This window comes from Oncorhynchus gorbuscha, linkage group LG05 (genome assembly GCF_021184085.1).
Source record: "Oncorhynchus gorbuscha isolate QuinsamMale2020 ecotype Even-year linkage group LG05, OgorEven_v1.0, whole genome shotgun sequence".
In the NCBI taxonomy this organism is placed as follows: domain Eukaryota; kingdom Metazoa; phylum Chordata; class Actinopteri; order Salmoniformes; family Salmonidae; genus Oncorhynchus; species Oncorhynchus gorbuscha.
The window spans coordinates 59,447,535-59,472,653 of record NC_060177.1 but is presented as its reverse complement, the minus strand read 5'-3'; the positions used below and the strand labels follow the sequence as shown (position 1 = coordinate 59,472,653).

The 25,119-nt window shown below is 44.5% G+C and overlaps 1 protein-coding gene across 7 annotated transcripts in view; it reads left to right on the top strand.

Annotated features, from left to right (window-relative positions):
• LOC124036192 (citron rho-interacting kinase) overlaps positions 1 to 24,977 on the top strand; it is a 56,452-nt gene extending 31,475 nt beyond the window's left edge. For 3 of the 7 annotated variants that reach the window (XM_046350437.1, XM_046350438.1, XM_046350436.1), the window contains 26 exons: positions 1,294 to 1,347; positions 3,232 to 3,429; positions 4,427 to 4,620; positions 4,694 to 4,829; positions 5,000 to 5,104; positions 5,260 to 5,400; positions 5,679 to 5,801; positions 5,971 to 6,190; positions 8,157 to 8,327; positions 8,603 to 8,626; positions 10,228 to 10,401; positions 10,542 to 10,722; positions 11,014 to 11,102; positions 11,291 to 11,395; positions 11,502 to 11,671; positions 14,551 to 14,631; positions 14,789 to 14,924; positions 15,051 to 15,190; positions 15,310 to 15,402; positions 15,631 to 15,739; positions 16,163 to 16,291; positions 16,481 to 16,561; positions 16,744 to 16,822; positions 21,436 to 21,609; positions 22,491 to 22,782; positions 23,754 to 24,977. In XM_046350437.1, the coding sequence (XP_046206393.1) occupies positions 1,294 to 1,347; positions 3,232 to 3,429; positions 4,427 to 4,620; positions 4,694 to 4,829; positions 5,000 to 5,104; positions 5,260 to 5,400; positions 5,679 to 5,801; positions 5,971 to 6,190; positions 8,157 to 8,327; positions 8,603 to 8,626; positions 10,228 to 10,401; positions 10,542 to 10,722; positions 11,014 to 11,102; positions 11,291 to 11,395; positions 11,502 to 11,671; positions 14,551 to 14,631; positions 14,789 to 14,924; positions 15,051 to 15,190; positions 15,310 to 15,402; positions 15,631 to 15,739; positions 16,163 to 16,291; positions 16,481 to 16,561; positions 16,744 to 16,822; positions 21,436 to 21,609; positions 22,491 to 22,782; positions 23,754 to 23,777 (3,423 nt within the window). In that variant the 3' untranslated portion in view covers positions 23,778 to 24,977. The remainder of the gene's footprint in view (positions 1 to 1,293; positions 1,348 to 3,231; positions 3,430 to 4,426; positions 4,621 to 4,693; positions 4,830 to 4,999; positions 5,105 to 5,259; positions 5,401 to 5,678; positions 5,802 to 5,970; positions 6,191 to 8,156; positions 8,328 to 8,602; positions 8,627 to 10,227; positions 10,402 to 10,541; positions 10,723 to 11,013; positions 11,103 to 11,290; positions 11,396 to 11,501; positions 11,672 to 14,550; positions 14,632 to 14,788; positions 14,925 to 15,050; positions 15,191 to 15,309; positions 15,403 to 15,630; positions 15,740 to 16,162; positions 16,292 to 16,480; positions 16,562 to 16,743; positions 16,823 to 21,435; positions 21,610 to 22,490; positions 22,783 to 23,753) is intronic. The other 4 variants (XM_046350440.1, XM_046350443.1, XM_046350441.1 and 1 more) reach the window with 4 other exon arrangements.
• The last annotated feature ends 142 nt before the right edge of the window (positions 24,978 to 25,119 follow it).

The window sequence follows — 25,119 nt, the reverse complement described above, 5'->3', positions numbered from 1 at the left end:
GCGGGCGATTCCCTGATCCACCTCTATGCAGACGACACCATTCTATATACTTTCGGCCCGTCATTGGACACTGTGCTATCTAACCTCCAAACGAGCTTCAATGCCATACAACACTCCTTCCGTGGCCTCCAACTGCTCTTAAACGCTAGTAAAACCAAATGCATGCTTTTCAACCGATCGCTGCCTGCACCCGCATGCCCGACTAGCATCACCACCCTGGATGGTTCCGACCTTGAATATGTGGACATCTATAAGTACCTAGGTGTCTGGCGATACTGCAAACTCTCCTTCCAGACTCATATCAAACATCTCCAATCGAAAATCAAATCAATTCGGCTTTCTATTCCTCAACAAAGCCTCTTTCACTCACGCCGCCAAGCTTACCCTCGTAAAACTGACTATCCTACCGATCCTCGACTTCGGCAATGTCATCTACAAAATGGCTTCCAACACTCTACTCAGCAAACTGGATGCAGTTTATCACAGTGCCATCCGTTTTGTCACTAAAGCACCTTATACCACCCACCACTGCGACTTGTATGCTCTAGTCGGCTGGCCCTCGCTACATATTCGTCGCCAGACCCACTGGCTCCAGGTCATCTACAAGTCCATGCTAGGTAAAGCTCCGCCTTATCTCAGTTCACTGGTCACGATGGCAACACCCATCCGTAGCACGCGCTCCAGCAGGTGTATCTCACTGATCATCCCTAAAGCCAACACCTCATTTGGCCGCCTTTCGTTCCAGTACTCTGCTGCCTGTGACTGGAACGAATTGCAAAAATCGCTGAAGTTGGAGACTTTTATCTCCCTCACCAACTTCAAACATCAGCTATCTGAGCAGCTAACCGATCGCTGCAGCTGTACATAGTCTATTGGTAAATAGCCCACCCATTTTCACCTACCTCATCCCCATACTGTTTTTATTTATTTACTTTTCTGCTCTTTTGCACACCAATATCTCTACCTGTGCATGACCATCTGATCATTTATCACTCCAGTGTTAATCTGCAAAATTGTAATTATTCGCCTACCTCCTCATGCCTTTTGCACACATTGTATATATTTCTACTGTGTTATTGACTTGTTAATTGTTTACTCCATGTGTAACTCTGTGTTGTCTGTTCACACTGCTATGCTTTATCTTGGCCAGGTCGCAGTTGCAAATGAGAACTTGTTCTCAACTAGCCTACCTGGTTAAATAAAGGTGAAATAAAAAATAAAAATAAATAAAAACTGTGATGTTATGACGTACAGTACAGCCACCAAACCTGTCTCTCTCTCTCTGTCTGGTAGGCCCACCGAGACGAGATCCAGCGCAAGTATGATGCCCTCAGAGACAGCTGTGCGGTAGGCCACCCCTTTGTTTCACCTTTTCTCTCTCTCTCTGCTACCTCTCTTTACCCTGTCTCTTTCCCTCTCTTTCTATTCTCTCTCACTCCTTTCAGGATTCGAAGGCATTAACTGAGTTGAATCAGATACGATCAGCTATTACAGATTTCCATTGGCCGTGTTTCCAGCCATCACGCTCAGTGAGGCCTTTGTTTTTCCAGGAAAAAAATTAGAGCATCAATTAGGTTATCCGTCTGTTTTCAATCCCCACTGCTATTTCTACTATTTAGAAAAATATCAATTTGTTTTATGCGGTTCCTCCATATATTTTTTTGCCAAGAATAGAACTAAGTCTTGTATTGTATTTAGTCTTGTATTTAGGTTGATGTGATGAATAATATATACCCATATCTTTTCATGTCTCTTTGTCAGCGAGTGCATGAAAACTAACCCTGGGAAGATGAGGTTATTGTGTTGTGGTGAGGGATTTAAAAACCTTCAAAGTCACATTGTTTGAATCACTGCTGGGTCTCATTGTGGTTAATACATAATGGTCTCTCTTTATCCCCTTGCCCTACTTTTGTGATCCTCCCACTCACAAGCTGTTGAGAAAAGACTATTCTTCCTAGATTCAGCTGGCCGATATTCAGGCAATCATTCCCAAGTTCGGAAACAAATTGAGATTGTTACACCTGCCCCCCCCCCATGTCTATTTCTGTGTATGGCACCTGTTTGTTTTGTTTAGATCATTGATAACACAGTGCTTCTTGCAGCCCTGCACCATTCAAAAACAGCAGAAATGAAACATGGGCAAGGTTGTATTGACATGAGGTAGTAGTATATCAATAATAGATACTGTTATGTACTGATGACAAGTGTTATGTAACATGCCTGGAGGTGAAGGTCTGGGTGCTTTGGCTGTTGTTGGGAATTGGCTAGGTTTTGTTTACACATCTTTAGAGGGTAGTGAAGTAGTGTGTGTGTGTGTGTGTGTGTGTGTGTGTGTGTGTGTGTGTGTGTGTGTGTGTGTGTGTGTGTGTGTGTGTGTGTGTGTGTGTGTGTGTGTGTGTGTGTGTGTGTGTGTGTGTGTGTGTGTGTGTGTGTGTGTGTGTGTGTGTGTGTGTTTGTGCGTGCGTGCGTGCGTGCGTGCGTGCGTGTGTGTGTTATCATGAGCACCCAGTAGGATGGAGAGAGCACATTGCTGATGAACAGATCCCGGCTTATCAGTCCCATTGTTGACCTCCCATCTCTTCTGAGTATTTTGTCATTTCTGTTAGTCCTCAGCCCCTAGGGCCTGCTAGAGAGAGATGACTGATGTTTGTTCACTCCTCTGCCCTGTCGTCCTGGACGGTACAGAGCAGCCGGCTCCCCAGAGAGAGGAATAACATCTAACTCAGCTTCAGAAGCCTCTAACCTTCGTTTGAATAGGGTATGCACTAGTATGCTGGCTGATTAAAAGGACATCATGGTGCAGATGAATAGATTATGCAGTTCCCTGCTCAGCCCTGGAGAGTGAAGGCTGTCTAAGAAAATCATGTTTTCATGGATATTTATCTCTAATTGCAAAATGGTTGCCTTAGTGGGTTGTAATGTACGCAGCATTCACTGAAGGAAACGGTGATTGTCTCAAGTGTTCGGTAATCCAACGAAACGCTGTGCGGGTTTCGATTACATCCATACGCTCTGTTGAGGACTTTCCACTCTTGTCCATCAACGGTCATTTAAATGATGAGTCTTAATGCCCTCCTCCCCCCCTTCCCATTGATTGGTCAATCTATTTCACTACATGATGAACAGGTCCACCACTACATCACTACATCGTGGTATACATTGAAAACATATACTGTTGTGTTGAGATGCTGGTAATGAACCTGGTGTAATTCTTCTCCATCCCTCCCTCAGGTGATCACAGACCTGGAGGAGCAGCTGACCCAGTTGACCCAGGAGAACTCTGAGCTGAACAGACAGAACTTCTATCTGTCCAAGCAGCTGGACGAGGCCACAGACGAGACGGAGGAGCGCCTGCAGCTGGGCCAGGACGTGGACCGCCTCCGCCGCGAGGTGGCTGACCGTGAGATGCACCTCAACAACCAGAAACAGGTGTGACTCACGCTCACACCCATCCTGCTCAGTGTACAACACTCTAATGTTACTAGAATGTGTTCATGGAGAGTCTAGTTTCTCATGTTCTCAATTCAATTCAATTCAATGGGCTTTATTGGCATGGGAAACACGTTTACATTGCCATAGAAAGTGAAATGGATAATGAACAGAAGTGAAATAATCTCTCTCTCTCTCATATATGCCCCAAAACACATAACTCTCCTCGGTCCTCAACAATCAATTACAGGTGACACACACAAAAACATACACACACACTTCAGCAGCTACTGTGATTAAGTGGAGTATAAATCAGGCAGAAGATACTGGACTGTTCTTTTGTTATGAAGCGCTAGCTCAGTGAGCAGAGAGAGGAATTGGAGGCTGTGTGACGCTGTGCTCTGCCCCTGTGGGAGGGGGTGTGTAGGCGTTCAGTAGCTTCATCTCTCAGTCTCTCTGTCCTAGCTAGTGGTTGTGTAACCAGGGATGGAAGTCATAGATGAGGGATCCGACCGTGAGTGGGAGGGATGTGTCATCCACATCGTTCCCAGGTCGTGTCAGCCCTGGATGTGTGGACTTCAGAGGACCATGGTGCTGCTGCAGCTATATTTGTATCCCAGTGTTTGTCTCAAGCAGAGAAATAGGAAGCATAAAGACCTAGCTCAGTGTCAGCCCTATGTACAGTACATAGGCGAAATGCATTGCCTTCATGAATCTATACAACTCTCAAAAGCACTTTTAACTGTGGCGCACAACCCATTGATATATGACAACGCTGATGTTGGTTTGGGACAGTATGTCTATTACTCAGAGGGCTGCTTCATTAAGGCCACAAAACACCATGAAAAGCTCCTTAAATGGTTGTACTAGTGTACGTTTTCCCCCTGCAATCGGTCTGTGTTGTTCATGTTGTCTGTAGGAACAGAGCAGAGCAGTGCCTTCTATTCTCCTATTCTCATTTAACCCCCCCCCCCCCCCCCCCCACGTCCTGTGTTAGAACATTGAGACGCTGAAGACCACGTGCACCATGCTGGAGGAGCAGGTCCTGGAGCTGGAGACCCTGAATGATGAGCTGCTGGAGAAGGAGAGGCAATGGGATGCCTGGAGGGGAGCCCTGGAGGAAGAGAAGAACCAGGCTGAGAGGAGGACCAGGGAGATCCAGAGACTGCTGGACAACGAGAAGCAGAACAGGTAACACAAACACAAACACACACCAACACACAAACACACAAACACTCAAACACCCTCTCTTACTCCTGTTCAGGCTGCGTGCGGACCAGCGCAACTCGGAGGCTCGTCAGTCTATTGAACAGGCAGTGAAGGAGCACAAGGCTGAGATTCTGGCTCTGCAGGAGGCCCTCAAGGACCAGAGACTCAAAGCAGAGAGCCTGTCTGACACAGTGAGCCTTATGTGTCTGCCTGTTCATCTCTCTCTATGTCTGTGTATCCATCTGTCATTCTCTCGGTCTCTCTCTCTCTCTGTCTGTCTCTCTCTCTGTCTGTCTCTCTGTCTCTCTGTCTGTTTGGCTAAAGCAGACCTGTACATATTTTCTTGCCTCTGGCCCTCTAGCTGAATGAACTGGAGAAGAAGCATGCCATGCTGGAGATGAATGCCAGGAGTCTGCAGCAGAAACTGGAGAGTGAGAGGGAGCTGAAACAGAGGCTGCTGGATGACGTGGGTTATGCTTTCCTCTTATTCTGCATGTGTTGCAATTGAGTCATTAATATCATGTCATGTTAAACATGCCTCTATTATAACCCGATATGTTTGTGCGTCTTGTGAGAAGTGAAACATCACATCATGTTTATACTGCTGGTGTCCCTCCACAGCAAGGTAACCTGCAGCAGCAGATGGATGTTCAGAAGAGCCACATCTTCCGGCTGACCCAGGGGCTGCAGGAGGCTCTGGACCAGACTGACCTGCTGAAGACTGAGAGGACTGACCTGGAGTACCAGCTGGAGAACATCCAGGTACAGCTACACTCCCTCACACACACACTCACTCACTCACTCACTCACACACACACACACACACACACACACACACACACACACACACACACACACACACACACACACACACACACACACACACACACACACACACACACACACACACACACACACACACACACACACACACACACACACACACACACACACACACACACACACACACACACACACACACACACACACACAGAGAGGTACGTTAGTAAAAATTCATTGCCTTAGTAATGTTCACTTAGCTCCACCTGCAGGCTGTGTTCTCCCATGAGAAAGTGAAGTTGGAGGGGACCATCACCCAGCAATCCAAACTCATAGACTTCCTCCAGGCCAGGGTGGACCAGGGGGGCTCCAAGAAGAAAAAGGTGAGACTGGACAGCTCAAAACACAGGTACAGAGACACAGAGTACATGAATACATTTCTAGAGCACCTTTAACTAGCGTCTGCTATGGGCTCTTTTCATTCTACCCCCAATCTTTTCTCAAAATGTTTGCCTGTGACAGTTATTATGTCTGTGTGTGTGTGTGTTCCAGGGTCTATTTGGGCGGCGCAGAGAGGACCTGCTGGCTGCCATGGTGGCCCAGGGCCAGTCCCAGGTTCCCCAGCAGGTGTCCCCTGTACCCTCTGTGCAGCCGGTGCCCCTGCAGTACAGCGACATGAAGATGGCCCTGGACAAGGAGCGCTCCCGCTGCTCTGAGCTGGAGGATGCACTGCAGAAGATGAGACTGGAGCTGCGCTCCCTACGAGAGGAAGGTAAGGACACAGTCATCTCAAATAAACAGGAAATAATCCCACTAAAGACCACGGCTGTAGTCCAGCGCATGCTATCGCTTCAAGCAGAACATCAAACTCACACCAGGCCCAAACAACACTTCTTTGTGACTTTCCTTTAATTCCTCTCTCTCGCTCTCTCTCTGTCTCCTCTCTCCTTTCTCTCGCTCTCGCTCTCATTTCTCTCACTCCTTTATTTCTCTCTCTCTCTCCTTTCTCTGTCTCCTTTCTCTCTCTCCTCTCACCTCTCTCTCTCTCTCTCTCTCTCTCTCTCTCTCTCGATCTCTCTCAATCTCTCTCGATCTCTCTCCCACTCTCTCTGTCTCCTCTCTCCTTTCTCTCTCTCTCTCTCTCTCTCTCTCTCTCTCTCTCATTTCTCTCTCTCCTTTATTTCTCTCTCTCCTTTCTCTGTCTCCTTTCTCTCTCTCCTCTCACCTCTCTCTCTCTCTCTCTCTCTCTCGATCTCTCTCGATCTCTCTCTCCCACTCTCTCTGTCTCCTCTCTCCTTTCTCTCACTCTCTCTCTCTCTCCTTTCTCTCGCTCCTTTATTTCTCTCTCTCTCTCCTTTCTCTGTCTCCTTTCTCTCTCTCCTCTCACCTCTATCTCTCTCGATCTCTCTCTCCCACTCTCTCTGTCTCCTCTCTCCTTTCTCTCACTCTCTGTCTCTCTCCTTTCTCTCTCTCCTTATATTCTCTCTCTCCTTTCTCTCTCTCCTCTCACCTCTCTCTCTCTCCTTTCTCTCTCTCCTCTCACTCTCTCTCTCTCCTTTCTCTCTCTCCTCTCACCTCTCCTTTCTCTCTCTCCTCTCAACTCTATCTCTCTCTCCTCTCACCTCTCTCTCTCTCTCTCTCTTTCTCTCTCTCCTCTCACCTCTCTCTCTCTCTCCTTTCTCTCTCTCTCTCTGTGTGTCTCTCTCTCTCTCTCCTTTCTCTCTCTCCTCTCACCTCTCTCTCTCTCTCCTTTCTCTCACTCTCTCTCTCTCTCCTTTCTCTCTCTCCTCTCACCTCTCTCTCTCTCTCCTTTCTCTCACTCTCTCTCTCTCTCCTTTCTCTCTCTCTTCTCACTCTCTCTCTCTCCTTTCTCTCTCTCCTCTCACCTCTCTCTCTCTCTCTCTCTCGATCTCTCTCGATCTCTCTCTCCCACTCTCTCTGTCTCCTCTCTCCTTTCTCTCACTCTCTCTCTCTCTCCTTTCTCTCGCTCCTTTATTTCTCTCTCTCTCCTTTCTCTGTCTCCTTTCTCTCTCTCCTCTCACCTCTCTCTCTCTCTCTCTCGATCTCTCTCGATCCCTCTCTCCCATTCTCTCTGTCTCCTCTCTCCTTTCTCTCACTCTCTGTCTCTCTCCTTTCTCTCTCTCCTTATATTCTCTCTCTCTCCTTTCTCTCTCTCCTCTCACCTCTCTCTCTCTCTCCTTTCTCTCTCTCCTCTCACTCTCTCTCTCTCTCCTTTCTCTCTCTCCTCTCACCTCTCCTTTCTCTCTCTCCTCTCACCTCTATCTCTCTCTCCTCTCACTTCTCTCTCTCTCTCCTCTCACCTCTCTCTCTCTCTCCTTTCTCTCTCCCCTCTCACCTCTCTCTCTCTCTCCTTTCTCTCTCTCTCTCTGTGTGTCTCTCTCTCTCTCCTTTCTCTCTCTCCTCTCACCTCTCTCACTCTCTCTCTCTCCTTTCTCTCTCTCCTCTCACTCTCTCTCCTTTCTCTCTCTCCCTCTCTCTCTCTCTCTCTCTCTCTCCTTTCTCTCTCTCCTCTCACCTCTCTTTCTCTCTCCTTTCTCTCACTCTCTCTCTCTCTCCTTTCTCTCTCTCCTCTCACTCTCTCTCCTTTCTCTCTCTCCTCTCACCTCTCTCTCTCTCTCTCTCTCTCTTTCTCTCTCTCCTCTCACCTCTCTTTCTCTCTCCTTTCTCTCGCTCTCTCTCTGTGTGTCTCTCACTCTCACACATATACACACATTCAGCAGTCCAGTACAAGCCTGTGGACCATGGTGGTACCCCTGCTACCCCTGGCACATCGCGCCAGCAGATGATGAAGTCTGCCATGGTGAAGTCTCCCGAGCACCAGCAGGGCCCGGGCAGCCTGCTGGCTACCGCTAACTCTGGCCGCAGGAAGGAGGTTGCCACCCCCGAGGGTGAGTCCTTCTGGAGGAGAAAAAGGGGACATGGGAGTGTTTATGCCCAGCTAACACACTGCATCAGATGAGACCTCTGTGTGGCCTTCAGCAGTGTGTCCATATTTCCATATAATGCAGTATAATTAAAGTAATAGGCCACCAACTGACATTATAAAGATACTTGGACCTAAAATCACTCAGGCAAGCTTTCCTGATGGCTACTACTGTCCTACAGAAATTCCTCTTCCTCCTAATGCCTTAGACCTTTGTCCTTTGTCTCTCACACTCAACAGAGAGAAGGAGAGTCACTTTTGAAAGTAAGTTCTCCTAACTTATGGAGTCCGCAATTTGCTATCCCCTTCCTTTTTGCCTCTCTACCACACTCCGAATGGGCCAGATTTGAAAAGCTCTGCACTGGGATCAAGTGGCAGATGTTTCTATAGAGTATAGTATGCTACGTTATGGTTTCTAATGCTTGTATTGGAGTTTCCACTTTCCAGTAATGCCCCTCTGCTAAATTATTCTAACTCTGGAATTAGTATTCACTTCAATTAATAACTAAAGTATTTTCATAGAATGTAAGTTTACATGTCTTTACATACAGTACCAGTCAAAAGTTTGGACACACCTACTCATTCAAGAGTTTTTCTTTATTTTTACTATTTTCTACATTGTAGAATAATAGTGAATACATCAAAACTATTAAATAAGACATATGGAATAATGTAATAACCTAAGAAATGTTAAACCAATTCGATTCTTCAAAGTAACCACCCTTTGCCTTGATGATAGGTTTGCAAACACTTGGCATTCTCTCAACCAGCTTCATGAGGAATGCTTTCCCAACAGTCTTGAAGAAGTTCCCACATATGCTGAGCACTTGTTGGCTACTTTGAAGAATCTCAAATATAAAATATATTTAGATTTCTTTAACACTAACATTACAATGTAGAAAATAGCAGAAATAAAGAAAAACCCTTGAAGGAGTAGGTGGGTCCAAACTTTGGACTGGTACTGCACATAAATCATAAAGACATTTTCAATCCTGGCTTGCGTCAGGTAAATCACTGTAGAAATGTAATTCAAACCAGCATATTGGATGATTGGACATTACCAGCTAACAGAAAATCAACATATCATGTTAAAAAAAACATTATTTGTTTGTGACACACAGTGTATGTGTCTGTATTCTACTTGGAGAAATGAGACTGAAAACATTTCCATAGTTCTCTGTTGTTGAGCTAAACCTTCCTCCCTCTAAGTGCACAGCTTTGGAAATCTGAAGCAATTGCCTTTACTTCTGTTTGCCTACACTCCGATCCATTGACTCTCAGGCAGCTATCTGCCCTGCACCTTGAACCACTGCAACCCAGACCTGCACACCTTACAGAGGGGGGTTTTCTTTTCAGCTTTTCACCTTATTCCGCAATGTAGAAACCACAGAAGGTTGGTGGCACCTTAATTGGGGAGGCCGGGCTCGTGGTAATGGCTGGAGCAGAATGAGAGGAATGTTTTCAAATATATCAAACACTTGGTTTCTATGTGGTTAATGCCATTCCATTCACGCCATTCCAGCCATTCTTATGAGCTGTCCTCCTCTCAGCAGCCTCCACTGGTTGGAACATATTCATCCTGTTCCCTCAATGAGAAGATTCCTGGATGCATGTGTTAAGTTCCAGTTATGAACTGATCACTGGTGAATGTTGGGACCAATATGATTTACCTTTTCATTTCAGATCCTCTTTATCTTTAACGTTTTCACATTATGTTGGTGATGCTTCCTTTCCGTTGCCTCACTTTGCACAACTGTCATGACACGGTGCACTGGATTTTTCCCTTGTTAAAAAACCAAACAAACCGATAATTGTGGTTGCTATAGAGACCGTCCCTCCTCACTGTCTTTCCTGGCTGTGTTCAGAGTATGGCCATCGCATGAAGGACAGTCAGAGGGACAGGGAGAGGGGGAGGCAGAGGGAGAGCGTTCACCACAACACCCCTCACCGCTTCACCGTGGGACTCAACATGAGGGCTGCCAAGTGTACTGTGTGCCTGGATACCGTGCACTTTGGTCGCCAGGCAGCCACCTGTGTCGGTAGGTTACGTTCCGACCACCCTCTCCCTGTCACAATGATCAGGCACATTTCTGTTGAGCAAGGCTTTTTCAGAAGGGTGGCTCATGCAGTACTGTGATTCTGGCATTCCTAGTATGAACAGTTTTCTTCTCTCCTTCAGAATGTCATGCTTTGTGCCATCCAAAATGCTCCCCCTGCCTTCCTGCCACGTGCGGCCTGCCTGGGGACTGTGCCCTGCACATGGCTGAGGCGCTGTGCCGGGACAAGGGCAGCTCCCCTGGCTTGCAGCTGAAAGAGGCCAGCGGACATGTTCGCCTGGAGGGGTGGATGAAGCAGCCCAGGTGGGTCTGTTAATTTTGGTGTGTGGACTTCATGCCCACTACTACTGTGAAACAAATTTGACTAATAGGACTATATTATAGATCAACACGGACTGTCTGCTTACCCTTCAAGTTGACTGCATTTAGACTGATTGCTAATCCCTCTCACTATATTTGATTTGATCTGAGATGTATATTTCGTACTAAAAGTATAGTTGTAGGCTACAGTATTATCCCCATTTGTTCTAGGCATTGACTATCTCTGTGATAGTCTATGCTGCTGGCCCAGTGACAGACATGTTTGTTCTGTAGGAATGGGAAGCGTGGCCAGGGCTGGGAGAGGAAGTATGTGGTGCTGGATGGGACCAAGGTGACCATCTATGAAACAGAGCCCAGAGAAGGTCTCACTCCATTTCCTGTCCCTACAGTACATATGATTATGAAATAGGTTGAACTTTTTTCAATTTTTTTGTTAACAATTCATTCTTATTGCATTTAGCTTACAGTGTTCTTGATTGCTGCCAGTTGGTGCCTTTTAGTCTGTGTATTTCTTAGTGAATGTTGATTGTTGATTGTTGGTGTTGTTCAGACTCAGTAAAGCCACTGGATGAGTTTGAGCTGTGTCTGTCTGATGGAGAGGTGATGGTGCACGGGGCTGTCGGGGCGTCTGAGCTGCCCAACACCGCAAAGTCAGGTACCCACATACTTGTGTTGACTTATTAACTTATTAGTAGGATCATGATCTGTGCTTAGGAAATAACTGTTCCCCTCGTTCCCTCACTGTGCTGTGATGTGTGTAGATGTGCCGTATGTGCTGAAGCTGGAGTCCCACCCCCACACGTCGTGCTGGCCCGGACAGACTCTGTACTTCATGGCTCCCAGTTTCCCAGACAAGCAGCGTTGGGTGGCCGTGCTGGAGTCTGTGGTGGCAGGGGGCCGAGCATCTCGGGAGAAGGCTGAGGCAGATGCAGTGAGTACCACAGTACTCACCACTATGGAGTTAAATGGCTGTGCGAAGTTGCCCAATTGTCACAGTAAAAGTTGACTCAAGTTAATGTCCATAATTTTTTAAATATACAAGTATTAAAGTAAGCTTTATCAAAGATGGATATTGGCAGGAACTGGAACCATTGATAAAATTAAATTCTGTTCATTGTTCGTAGCTTATTCCTGCCCATAACATAACGCCACCGTGGGGCACTCTGTTGACATCAGCAAACTGCTAGCCCAAATATGCCATACACGTGAGGCCGGTTGGACGACCTGCCAAATTCTCTAAAATGACGTTGGAGGCGTCTTATGGTAGAGAAAGCTCTGGTGGACATTCCTGCAGTCAGCATGGCAATGGCATTTCCTCACAAAACTTGATACATCGGTGACATTGTGTTGTGTGACAAAAATGCACATTTTGGAGTGACCTATTATTGTCCCCAGCACAAGGTGCATCTGTGTGATGATCATGCTGTTTAATCAGCTTCTTGATATGCTACACCTGTCAGCTGGATGGATAATCTTGTCAAAGGAGAAATGCTAACTAACCGGGATGAAAACAAATTTGCGAACAAAATTTGAGAGAAATATGCTTACTGTGCATATGGAACATTTCTGGGGCTCTTTTAATTCAGCTCATGAAACATGGAACCAACACTTTACATGTTGTGTTTATATTTTTCTTCAGTACAATTAAGTAGTACTTTAAAGTATTTTTACTTAAGTACTTTACCCCACTGCCTAGCCCTAACCTTAACACTAACAATAACCCTAGCTTTATGTTCACATCCCAGATCAACTCTAACCCTAGCTTCATGTCCACATCCCAGTTCAACTCTAACCCTAGCTTCATGTCTACATCCCAGCTCAACTCTAACCCTAGCTTCATGTCCACATCCCAGTTCAACTCTAACCCTAGCTTCATGTCTACATCCCAGTTCTACTCTAACCCTAGCTTCATGTCTACATCCCAGCTCAACTCTAACCCTAGCTTCATGTCCACATCCCAGTTCAACTCTAACCCTAGCTTCATGTCTACATCCCAGTTCAACTCTAACCCTAGCTTCATGTCCACATCCCAGTTCTACTCTAACCCTAGCTTCATGTCTACATCCCAGTTCAACTCTAACCCTAGCTTCATGTCCACATCCCAGTTCAACTCTAACCAACTTCATGTTCCCAGTTCAACTCTAACCCTAGCTTCATGTCCACATCCCAGTTCTACTCTAACCCTAGCTTCATGTCTACATCCCAGTTCAACTCTAACCCTAGCTTCATGTCCACATCCTGGTTGTGCTCAACTCTCAACAGTTAATGACAGGGCTCACTCAGCAACAAGAGAGAACTCATCGTTTACTATAAGAGTTTGGTAAATGGTGGAAAGTGTCGGTTCTCATTCAGCTTTCACCTGCACTATATATCTGTCATTAATACCAGGTGGAAATATAGCCCTGTTTCTCTGGCTATTGTCTTTTAAGGTAGTTTCTCTGTTTGGATGCCTGAGGTCTGACTCATCAAAGGTTAAAACAGTATTTTTACTGTATGAGGGATATACTTTACATTTACCATCAGATTTTTTCCTTCGCTACAGCATACTTGTATGCTTGATAGGACCCTGAGTATAATGCATCCATCCATTAAATCTGTATAAATAATTGTGAATTGTTTTGTTTTTTAATCATTTACTGCAGTAGTAAAGTTTTATAAATAATCCATGATGTCTCTTATATGTGGCGTTAATTGTCCCTCTTCTTCTCTCTCTCTCTCTCTCTCTCTCTCATTCCTGTTTGTTGCTTTTTCATCATGTCATACTGTATGTCCCTCCCTGTATGTGGGCATGTTTTGTTGATTTGCTCTATTCTGCCTGCTCCATGGGGTTTCACTGCACATAGGCTGCTGTGTCCAAAACACAGATGGTTCTGTCTCCTCTGGTCCAGGTAAAGAGTCTAACGAGGCTGCTGTTATCTGCTTTCCTGTTGATACCAGACACACAGGCACTTTATACACACGCAATTACAACTATAATACATTTACGATTACAGTGCAACATTTACAATGACAAAACAGAATAATTCTGTGCATGTTTGTCTTGAGCGCGGGGTCATCTTCCTGCTGGTCACCTCACGCTGTGACCACACGCTGGTTGTCCCCACCATCCTTTCCTCTATTGTCTTATCGATGTTGTGTTGACTGTGAGTGATAGTCTGACTGTTGGAGCACCTGGCAACTATCTTTTGTTCAATATCTTTGATTTGATGTATTGTGATCAGATCATTGGATAGCATTTTTCGCTGTACATTTCTTTACTCAAATGTCATGTTTTGCGAGGTGTTCAACGTTCATGATGAGTGAACATACTCACCACAGAGCCTATTACAGTGATATAACCAGCCCTATGCACACAATAGGCCTTCCTGTAGCCAGGACAAGTGGTCTGTCCGGTAGTACTGTCAGCTTTCACTTCTTACCATGTAGAGCCCGTGTCTAACTCATTTCACGGAGGGCCGGATGTCCGTGGGTTTTCGCTCCACCCTTGTCCTTGGTTGATGAATTAAGGTCGCTAATTAGTAAGGAACTCCCCTCGCCTGGTTGTCTAGGTCTTGAGCTGATTGGAAAAACCAAAAAGCCACAGAAACTCAGCCCTCCGTGGAATGAGTTTGACACCCCTTTTGTGGAGTCTCTCTACCCCCCCCCCCGTTCACTCTGCCTGATTACCCTGTTCCTGCACCCACCCAACTACCTTAATATAAACCCACTTTCTGTTCCTATACCAAGCCTGACAGCTTCCCGACTGTGCCTCTCCCACCATACTGAACCTGTGAGCCTCCTGACCATGTGTTTCTGTCTCCCGTCCACCAGAAACTGCTTGGGAACTCTTTGCTGAAGCTGGAGGGAGATGACAGGCTTGACATCAACTGTACTCTCCCCCTCACAGACCAGGTAATATAATAAAGAGTAAACTAGACTTTTGAGCGTATGGGTTGATAGTTTCTCTTCCGCCTTACCACTTTTACGTGTGTTGATAACATATGCACTTCATGTAGTCCCACAGTGTACAGTACACTACCAGTGACGTGTGTTCTTTCCCCTCTCACAGATAGTGTTAGTGGGCTCTGAGGAGGGTCTGTACGCCCTGAATGTAATCAAAAACTCCCTGACCCACATCCCTGGCCTGGGCTCCGTCTTCCAGATCCACATCATGAAGGAGCATGAGAAGCTGCTGATGATTGTTGGTATGAAAGCCGACTTGACTCAATCAGTGATAACAGCACATATATACAGTACATCGTCGACTGTCTCATTTATTTGTCAGTCCGACTGAATTGAAGGGAGGGGTAATGTCTGTGTTTGGCCTGTAGGGGATGAGAGGGCGCTGTGTCTGGTGGAGATTAAAAAGGTGAAGCAGTCTCTGGCCCAGTCCCACCTGCCTGCCCAGTCTGAACTGGAACCATTTATCTTTGAGACGGTCAAGGGCTGCCACCTCTTCTCTGCAGGCAGAGTAAGTCTAGTGGTTTCTTAGGGGTTGGGGGCATTGATTCAATTGGTCATCCTTTGACCGAAGAAATGCTTATCCCTTATCATAACTGTCAATGACTTTGTGGATGTGTCTGTCTACAGATAGATAATGGGCCTTGTATCTGTGCAGCAATGCCTAACAAGATTACAATTCTGCGTTACAATGACAACCTCAACAAGTTCTGCATTCGCAAGGTGAGTATCACCTCAAAGTTGAAACAAATGATCAGATGGAACGATAAACACATCACTTTCTGGTTACAGAGGAAATTAAATTGACCCACAAGACAGCTCACAGTGACTAGACATGCACCTCATTTATATTGAACTGCAACTGAAGAAAAGTCTGTTCCTCCTATCAGTCCAGCAGCTGTATTCCCTCGCTAGTTCTCTAACAACCTCCTTCCACCACCCCTCCATCAGGAGATCGAGACTCTGGAGCCCTGCAGCTGCATCCACCTGACCAGCTACAGCATCATCATCGGCACCAACAAATTCTACGAGATTGAGATGAAGCAGTATGTCCTGGAGGGTTAGTGGCTTTCATTGTTGGCCGTTCCTCTCAGTAAACCCACTGGAACTCATGAGTACCAGAAAATGAACTGTGACCAATCCAAAAATGCTACATGTAAACAAGCCTCTCTACTATTCACGTGTTAAAAAGGTTGATGCCACTAAATCCTTTCCATGGTTATTCTAATGCTGATTCTATATTTACATTTGAGTCATTCCGCAGATGCGCTTATCCAGAACGACTTGCATGAACGCTCATGCAACCCTAAACGCATAGGGTTTAAGTGCCTTGCTCAAGGGCACATCAACAGATTGTTCACCTATTCGGCTCGGGATTAGAACCAGTGACCTTTCAGTTACAGGCCCAACGCTCTTAACCACTAGGCTACCTACCACCCTATCTGTGACAGAGAGCGTGTTACACACTGTGTCGCCCCTGTAGAGTTCCTGGAGAAGAAGGACATGTCGTTGGCCTCGGCGGTGTTCGCTTCCTCCTGCCACAGCTTCCCCATCTCCATAATGCAGGTCACCAGCACTCTGCAGAAGGAGGAGTACCTGCTCTGCTTCCATGGTGAGATCAGTCTTGGCTTTTGCAATTGCAATAAATTCATCTTGCCGGGGTGATATTGTATTACCCGTTTTACTGTACATATCACATAACATTGTGTTGTATTGCCCCCACAACAACCACAGAATGATTGTAAAACATGCCAAGGTACATTCATCGACACAGTAGTTAAGGACTATTGTTCTGTGACAGAGTTTGGAGTGTTTGTGGACGCATACGGACGAAGGAGCCGCACTGAAGAAATCAAATGGAGTCGTCTGCCCCTGGCCTTTGGTGTGTACAGTATACACTATCTGTATCTTCACATAGTACAGTTCTAACAAAGTGGTATGCGTTGTGGTGGATTTGATGTAGTATTGTCATAACAAGAAGATTGCTAGAAATGTGAATCTGAGTACCAGTAGCGTATTTTGTGACTTTTGTAACGTAACCCTTTCCTTATCTGTCTTGAACAGCTTACAGAGAGCCCTACCTGTTTGTGACATACTTTAACTCCTTGGATGTGATCGAGGTTCAGGGACATGCTGCACTTGGGTAAAGAAAAAATGACCGAAACACAAACTCACACAATAAGAACTTGCACATGACAAAAGCTTCAGTATTTGTCCGAGTAGGCCTATGCGACCACAATCAATGCCACAAATTGAGAATAACACACACAATAATAGAGAAGAGATCTCCAATAACGCCCCCCCCCCCCCCCCCCCCCCCATGTCTGATTTTCATTTTCTATTCATCCATTGTGCTAAATGGCAGACATGATTGATTTTAGCATGATGTTATTAATTCCTCTCAACTCTCGGAATAGCCTGATGGGTATTGTTGTTCCAGACTTGGGGCTAGATGAAATCAGATTGACATCCGCATCGGTTGTTTTGGCAGTGTCAGAGGTGGAACTGGAGCTGACAAATCCACAAGCGGCTTGCGTTAACCTTTTAACCTTTTACTGCAGTGGGCTAAATCAGGGTCATACAGCTTTTCTTGTTAAATCTACTTTGCAATGAAAGTAAACACCTCACACAGATGGGTTGTGTCATTTTGGAGGCGTTTTTTATTGGAAATAAGAATAGAATATGTTTCTCAACACTTATACATGAATGTGGAGGCTACCATGATTACGGATAATCCTGAATGAATTGTGAATAAGTGAGAAAGTTACAGACGCACAAATATCATACCCCCAAGACATGCTGACCTCTCACCACTACAATAACAAGGGAGGTTAACATTTTTGGTGGTGTATGATATTTGTTATTATTATTCACGATTCAGCCAGGATTATCAGTAATCATTGTAGCATTCACATTAATGTAGAAGTGTTCTATTCTTATTTACAATAAATGTTACCCCAAAATGACATAATACATTATTTAACACTAATGTATATTGGGCACAAAATAATCTGAAACACAACCCAAGCAATCAGCAAATGCATCCAACAAATGAGTCACAAGCTTGATGTAGTCATTGTGTTCTACGACTATGGGACCAAATACTTTCCTTTTACTACTTTAATTCACACAGTTAGTTCGGAATGTATTCAGACCCCTTGACCTTTTCCACATTTTGTTACAGCCTTATTCTAAAATGGATTAAAATGTCCCCGCCACCCCCTCATCATTCTACACACCATACTCCATAATGACAAAGCAAAAACAGGTTAAAAGAAACCCAACAAAAACACAAGTATTCAGACCCTTTACTCAGTACCTTGATGCACCTTTGGCAGTGATTACAGCCTCGAGTCTTCTTGGGTATGATGCTACATGCTTGGCAAACCTGTATTTGGAGAGTTTCTCCCATTCTTCTCTGCAGATCCTCTCAAGCTTTGTCAGGTTGGATGGGGAGCGTCGCTGCATAGCTATTTTCAGGTCACTCCAGAGATGTTGGATCGGGTTCAAATCCGGGCTCTGGCTGGGCCACACAAGGACATTGAGACTTGTACCGAAATGATTCCTGCTTTGTCTTGGCTGTGTGCTTTAGGGTCATTGTCCTGTTGGAAGGGGAACCTTCGGCCCAGTCTGACATCCTGAGCACTCTGGAGCAGGTTTTCATCAAAGATCTCTCTGTACTTTGCTCCATTCATCTTTCCCTCGATCCTGACTTGTCTCCCAGTTCCTGCCGCTGAAAAACATCCCCACAGCATGATGCTGCCACCACCATGCATCACCGTAGGGATGGTGCCAATTTTCCTCCAGACATGACCCTTGGCATTCAGGCCAAAGAGTTCCATCTTGGTTTCATCAGACCAGAGAATCTGGTTTCTCATGGTCTGAGAGTCTTTTGGCAAACTCCAAGTGGGCTGTCATGTGCCTTTTCTGAGAGGTGGCTTCCATCTAGCCACACTTTCATAAAGGCCTAATTGGTGGAGTGCTCCAGAGATGGTTTTCCTTCTGGAAGGTTTTCCCATCTCCACAGAGGAACTCTGGAGCTCTGTCAGAGTGACCATAGGGTTCTTGGTTAACTCCTTGACCAAGGCCCTTCACCCCTGATTGCACAGTTTGGCTGGGTGGCCAGCTCTAGGAAGTCTTGGAGTTCCAAACTTCTTCCATTTAAGATTTATGGAGGTAACTGTTCTTGGGGACCTTTAATGCTGTAGACATGTTTTGGTACCCTTCCCCAGATCTGTGCCACGACACAAACCTGTCTCGGAGCTCTACGGACAATTCCTTCAACCTCATGGTTTGGTTTTTGCTCTGACATGCACTGTCAACTCAGGTGTTTGCTTTCCAAATCATGTCTATGCAATTGAATTTACCACACGTGGACTCCACGTGGACTCCAATAAAGTTGTAGAAACATCTCAAGGATGATCAATAGAAGGGGCTCTGAATACTTATTTAAATAAGGGTATTTTATTATTTTATGTGAAACATTTTCTTAAAACCGGTTTTCGCTTTGTCAGTATGGGGTATTGTGTGTAGATTAAATAGTTATTTTTTTCATCAATCAATTTTTGAAAAAGGCTGTAACAAAATGTGGAAAAAGTCAAGGGGTCTGAATACTTTCCGAATGCACTGTTTAAGTGATACTTTTGGTAATGGTTCCCTAAAATTGGGGGACTATGTACAAAGTGCTGTAATTTCTAAACAGTTCACCCGATATGGATGAAAACACCCTCAAATTGAAGCTGACAGTCTGCACATTAACATCATAGTCATTGTTTGATTTCAAATCCAAACATTTTAAGTAAAAGAGCCAAAAAAAGAAAAATGCTTTACTGTCCCAATAATTACGGAGGTCACTGTATAACTAAAACGTTTGACATAGAAATACCAGATTTTAAATAAATGATGGTGATTAATTCTGAAATAACAAAAAATATTAAGAACAGTTGACCCATGAGGCCAGTAGAGGGGAAGTTGGTCAATTGACTGCAGGTCAAGGGCTCTTACACACGAGCCATCGTAAGCGGCAAAGGTCTCAGACTTCAATGGTAGTAGGGCAGCGTCCTGAAAAACACAAGCAGTTGGCTTGCAGCTCGAGGCGACAAAAGATGAAATTTGCAGAAGTCTTGAGGGTCCGCCGCGTATGACTGACTAATGAGCAGAGTTCATCTTGTCAACCAAACAAACAATGTTTTAATGACATTCGTCCCATGTTAGCACCTTTACCTTATCGTGGACACTGCCATTGGATGAAACAAAACCACACCCGACTATAATCTGACAAATCCCCATGCGGCAGAGTTAGAGGTTCATGCAGCCGAAGCAGTCGTCTTTGCTCTCGTACTCCCTAATGACCTTCACTTCAGAAATGAGAAACTAAATCTGCAATATTACTGTTCGTCCCTCTTGAGCCCCTGTAGCAACCTCATAGCCAGAACACTGACAACAATTAGGCAGTCTATAGGGAGGTGGTCAGAGACCTGGTAGCCAAGACAACAACCTCTCCCTCAATGTCAGCAAGACAAAGGAGCTGATTGTGGACTACAGGAAACGGAGGGGCGATTATGACCCCATTCACATCGATTGGGCTTTAGTGGAGCGGGTCGAGAGCTTCAAGTTCCTCGGTGTCCACATCATTAAGAAATGCAGAAAAGCATCATCAACAGAGGGAACATATTGGGTGTACGATGGTAGGCTGTAGAAATAATGTATCAATTAATAAGACTTGTTCATAAAAGAGAGACTTGTTCATAAAAGAGAGAATTGTTCATAAAAGAGAGAATTGTTCATAAGGGCCTGAGATCAAAGTCCATATTCAGACCACTAGGGGTCAATGTTTTTAAGATCTCGATGTTACCTCTCCTTGGTAGAGCAACATGCTCAACGCCTGTGTATTTGAGGGAGGAGATGGGATGATTAGCTTCAACATTGTGAGCTGCTCCTGGATAGTCAATGTTCTTACACCTGATTGAGCTGACGTGTTCAGCTATGCGTTGCTTTATTTTGTCTTTTCGTTTGTCCTACGTAGGCTTTCCCACATGAACAGGTGATGAGATTCCCCTAGCAGGGATTTCTCAACCTGCATGTGGGTGTCTGAAGAAGGATGTCTTTATAGTGCTATTGCACTGTGCACATGAGCCACATTTGTAGTTCCCATTTGGAATGGGCGTCAAGAGTGTTTGAGTGGGTTCAGGGGCCAGGTCAGATCTCCAATATTGCGATCGCACTTATAGACCACTAGTGGGGGTTCCTTGAAGAGGTGTGCGATTGCAGAATATGCCAGTGCTTTGTCAGGATTGCTTTCATTTTCTCCAAACCCTCGGTGTACTTGGTGCAAAAGACAGTTGGGTTGTTTTTCTTCTTTGGTTGAGTTTTTAGCAATTCCTCTCTTGGTTTATGAAATATTTTCATTATCATTGTAGCATCAACAGTCTTGTCCTTGTAGTCTCTCATTTTGAATTTATCATTTTTTTAAGCATTGCTGTCCAAATCTGTCTAACTGGCTATATGGTAGACCATTCATGAGCGGATGTATTTTCATGTCAAATAAATACAAATATTATTTTGAAAGAATATCTGTCAAATGGTTTACATACAGGGAGGGAACAGCATATCTGGACACAGTGGATGCAAGAGAGACACATGTTACTACCATGGGTAGATGCAACAGCTACAACTTGGGCACAATCACAAGGTGGATAAGATCAAGACAAAGGAACCAGGTATAAATGAGGCTTGTGTCTGTGTACCTGTGTGTAGCCCTCCAGTTCTAGCCCATCTGGACATCCCTAACCCCCGTTACCTGGGTCCAGCAATCTCCTCCGGGGCCATCTACCTGGCCTCGTCCTATCAGAACAAGCTGCGGGTTATCTGCTGCAAGGGCAACCTGGTCAGGGAGTCTGGGGAGCTGCAGAGGACCGGCTCCAGCCGGGGGTGAGCGCTCTCTGTCATGTTCTCGACCCCAAACCTTTAGCTAATGGACTGGAACTACTGTACCATTAACTACATCTATGGTGAAGGGTAGTAGATGCACATACAAGTAAACAAAGGAAACTAGAATACTAGATACACTGCGTCACAAGTCTTGTGCTAAATGTTGAAAGGGGCTTCAGTGCCACCTACTGTTATGAGTTTGCATTGCTGTTAGCAAAGCTTGGAAGGCAAATATACACAGAGTGTACAAAACATTAAGAACACATGCTCTGTCCATGAAAGCCTGACATGGTGAAAGCTATGATCCCTTACTGATGTCACTTAAATCCACTACAGTCAGTGTAGATGAAGGGGAGGAGACAGGTTCAAGAAGTATTTTTAATCCTTGAGACATGGATTGTGTATGTGTGCCATTCAGAGGGCAAGACAAAAGACTGAAGTGCCTTTTAACGGGGTATGGTAGTAGGTGCCTGGCGTACCAGTTTTTGTCAAGAACTGCAACGCTGCTGGTTTTTTCACGCTCAACAGTTTCCTGTGTGTATCAAGAATGGTCCACCACACAAAGGACATCCAACTTGACACAACTGTGGGAAGCATTGGAGTGAACATTGGCCAGCATCCCTGTGGAACGCTTGACACTTTGTAGAGTCCATGCCCTGACGAATTGAGGCTGTTCTGAGGGCAAATGGGTGCAACTCAATATTAGCGAGGTGTTCTTATTTTTTTGTTCGCTCAGTGTATCGCAGCCATTGTTATTTTGTCGATTAAAGCCCAAATCTGTATGGTAATGATTTTAGCCCTGAATTTTCTCTAATTTGAGCTGAAACAACAGCAGCTTATTTGTCTCCATACATTTATTTGTCTTCTGCTTGTCTCTACAGCAGCCCCAGTAAGAGAGGTCCACCCACATACACAGAGCACATCTCCAAGCGTCTGGCCTCAGGCCCTGGCAGCCATGAGGGGCTTCACCGTGAGCCCAGCACACCACACCGCTACCGGGAGGGCCGAACCGAGTTCCGGCGGGACAAGTCCCCGGCACGCCCCCTGGACAGAGAGAAGTCCCCAGGCCCCAGACTAGACAGCCGCAGAGAGAGATCCCCTGGGAGGTTTGACGACCACCAACGTCTCCACACCGGCTCTGACCGCCGCACACAGCTCACCCCTGTCAATAAGGTACAATCATACACACCCACACTAGGAATTCCATCACTATTACATCAATTGGCCAAAAGTGTTAGGATTGATTGTGAATTTGGTACACTACAGTCCAATACTACATGGGTCATTCCACAAAATGAGTGCCCTTTGCGTCCCATTAATATTTTAAGTAGGTATTGTGCACAAATGTATAAATTGTAAAAGCTTGTTATATTACATGAAGTGCCCTTTAAGATAGACATGGAAAATTCAATAAATCTGATTTTTTAAATATGAATATAGACTTGCTAAAGTGCCAAAACTCAGCATTTTAACATGACCATCTGTGCACACACTGACTTCGAGGAAGATTTTAACCCACCTAACCCCAACATTTCTCCAAGTTTTCACCATCATAGAGCCCTAGTTATTTTGTTAATTTGACGAAGTCAATTCTGAAGATTATTTATATCAGTGATTCATTTTAAGGTCAACCCTGTTACATGAACTGAATGCTCATTTTAATATGGTGAAACTATTCATTATTATATATATATTTTTTAAAGACATTGAACATCTAATAGTCAAATCATAGTGTAAAAGCAGACGAGTTGGTTCTACTGTTTTTGGCCATTTCCTGGTGTCTTCGGGTGGAAAACTGAGTTTGACAAACATAACACGTCAACCCTGTTCCCCATAGATAGGCTAGAAATGTTGTAACAAATGGTTATTGCCCCTCGCTGTTGCACTCAACAAGCTTCCATTCATGGCAGATATAGATGAAGTTGTAAACCTGCTATTTTATTTGCCTCTTACTTGTTGACAGGCACTTAATAGTATTTTTTTTTTTACAGATTAAAAAAATATTGATTTTAATTCAGTTGAAAATGTGCTCTTTATGACAGAATGTTAAAATTAGATTTGTTTACACTACTCAACAGGAACCTAATTGGTGGAATGACCCACATGAGTAGAGTTGATCTTCTATGGCTCTCTCTGTATTTCAGGTATGGGACCAGTCTTCTGTGTGAGTGACATAAGGAGAGGCTTAGAAGAGGAGCTGTGTGAGCCTCTGTTCACTCTGCACATGGCTACGCCATCGAGGGGCGACCAACCAGAAAACCAAGTCATACCCCATCGCCTGTATATAGTGCAATCGTGATCCATTTACCAACACATACACTGTTGCACTGGGGACATTTTCTTTGACAATCCTGTCCTTTCTGATACCTGTACTCATGGAAATGGTTGTTTAAACAGAGCAGCGTTTGCAGGGAAACCCTATGGATCTATGATACACTGTTTATAAGTAGTAAAATCAAGTTGTAAATATTGTTGTTCCAGTTTTTATAGATAAAAGGGAATAATAGGCTGGTCGAGCCAAGTCTATATTTTTTAAAGGAGTGTTTCTAATGATGTTGCAGGGAGACTCGAAATCCAATCTCAAAATCTCATCATCCCAGATGCAATACTGTAGTTTTTGCTTTTCTATGGCCGGTCAATCATGCGAACATTCAATAAGCCATGTACCGTTTAAATAAAATGTGTTCCGAGAGAGCAATGCACATGAGCTTTTCACTTGAGATTTACTTTGAACAGGATTCTAAATTCATTGTTTCTACATGACCAGTCTTCTTTTTGGATCAACTTTGTATGGTCCTCTTGACTAGACGGACTTTGATATGTAATTGCATATGATTGCTTAGTAACAACGCGTATCTTACCATACTTTCTAAACAGACAAATGTTTTGCTACAAGTGTTCCTTGTGTTGTTTAACTATACCTAAGATGAATAATAAGCCTATAAGCTTTGTCTGATTTGAATCAGCAGGCATTGGAGCCGGCTAACCATGCCCTCAGCTCGTTCTGGAGTCTGCAGCTGCTTATTATGGTACAGATGTCCTGTTCTTACTTCTGTGCAGTGAATTATCTATGAAGTCCAGTAATTGTCAGGGTTTAAAAAAATAAAAAATAAAAAAATAAATAAAAAATAAAAATCGCTTCTTTTTCAAACAAATCAAACAACAAAAAAAGCTTCATTTGTCACATCAAAGAGCATGAGTACTTCAGAGCAGAAGTAGTAGTTTTACCTTGATTTTGGGGTTTGTGTTTTCTGTCGTGTATTTACACAAATTTGCATTCAATGAGTATACATCGATACAAGACAATAACTAAAGGTGTTCTTGAATTTTGAAAATGTACACGCATTAAACATGATTGAGCTACCCTGGCAATGTGTCAAGATGCATTTTTAATTTTTTTTTTTACACCATACAGTTTACATATCATTAACTTTTGCATGAGAAATGATTCCGGCTAGCAAATGATAGATGGAAATAGCCCATTTTATTTTACTTTAATTCTACCTCAAC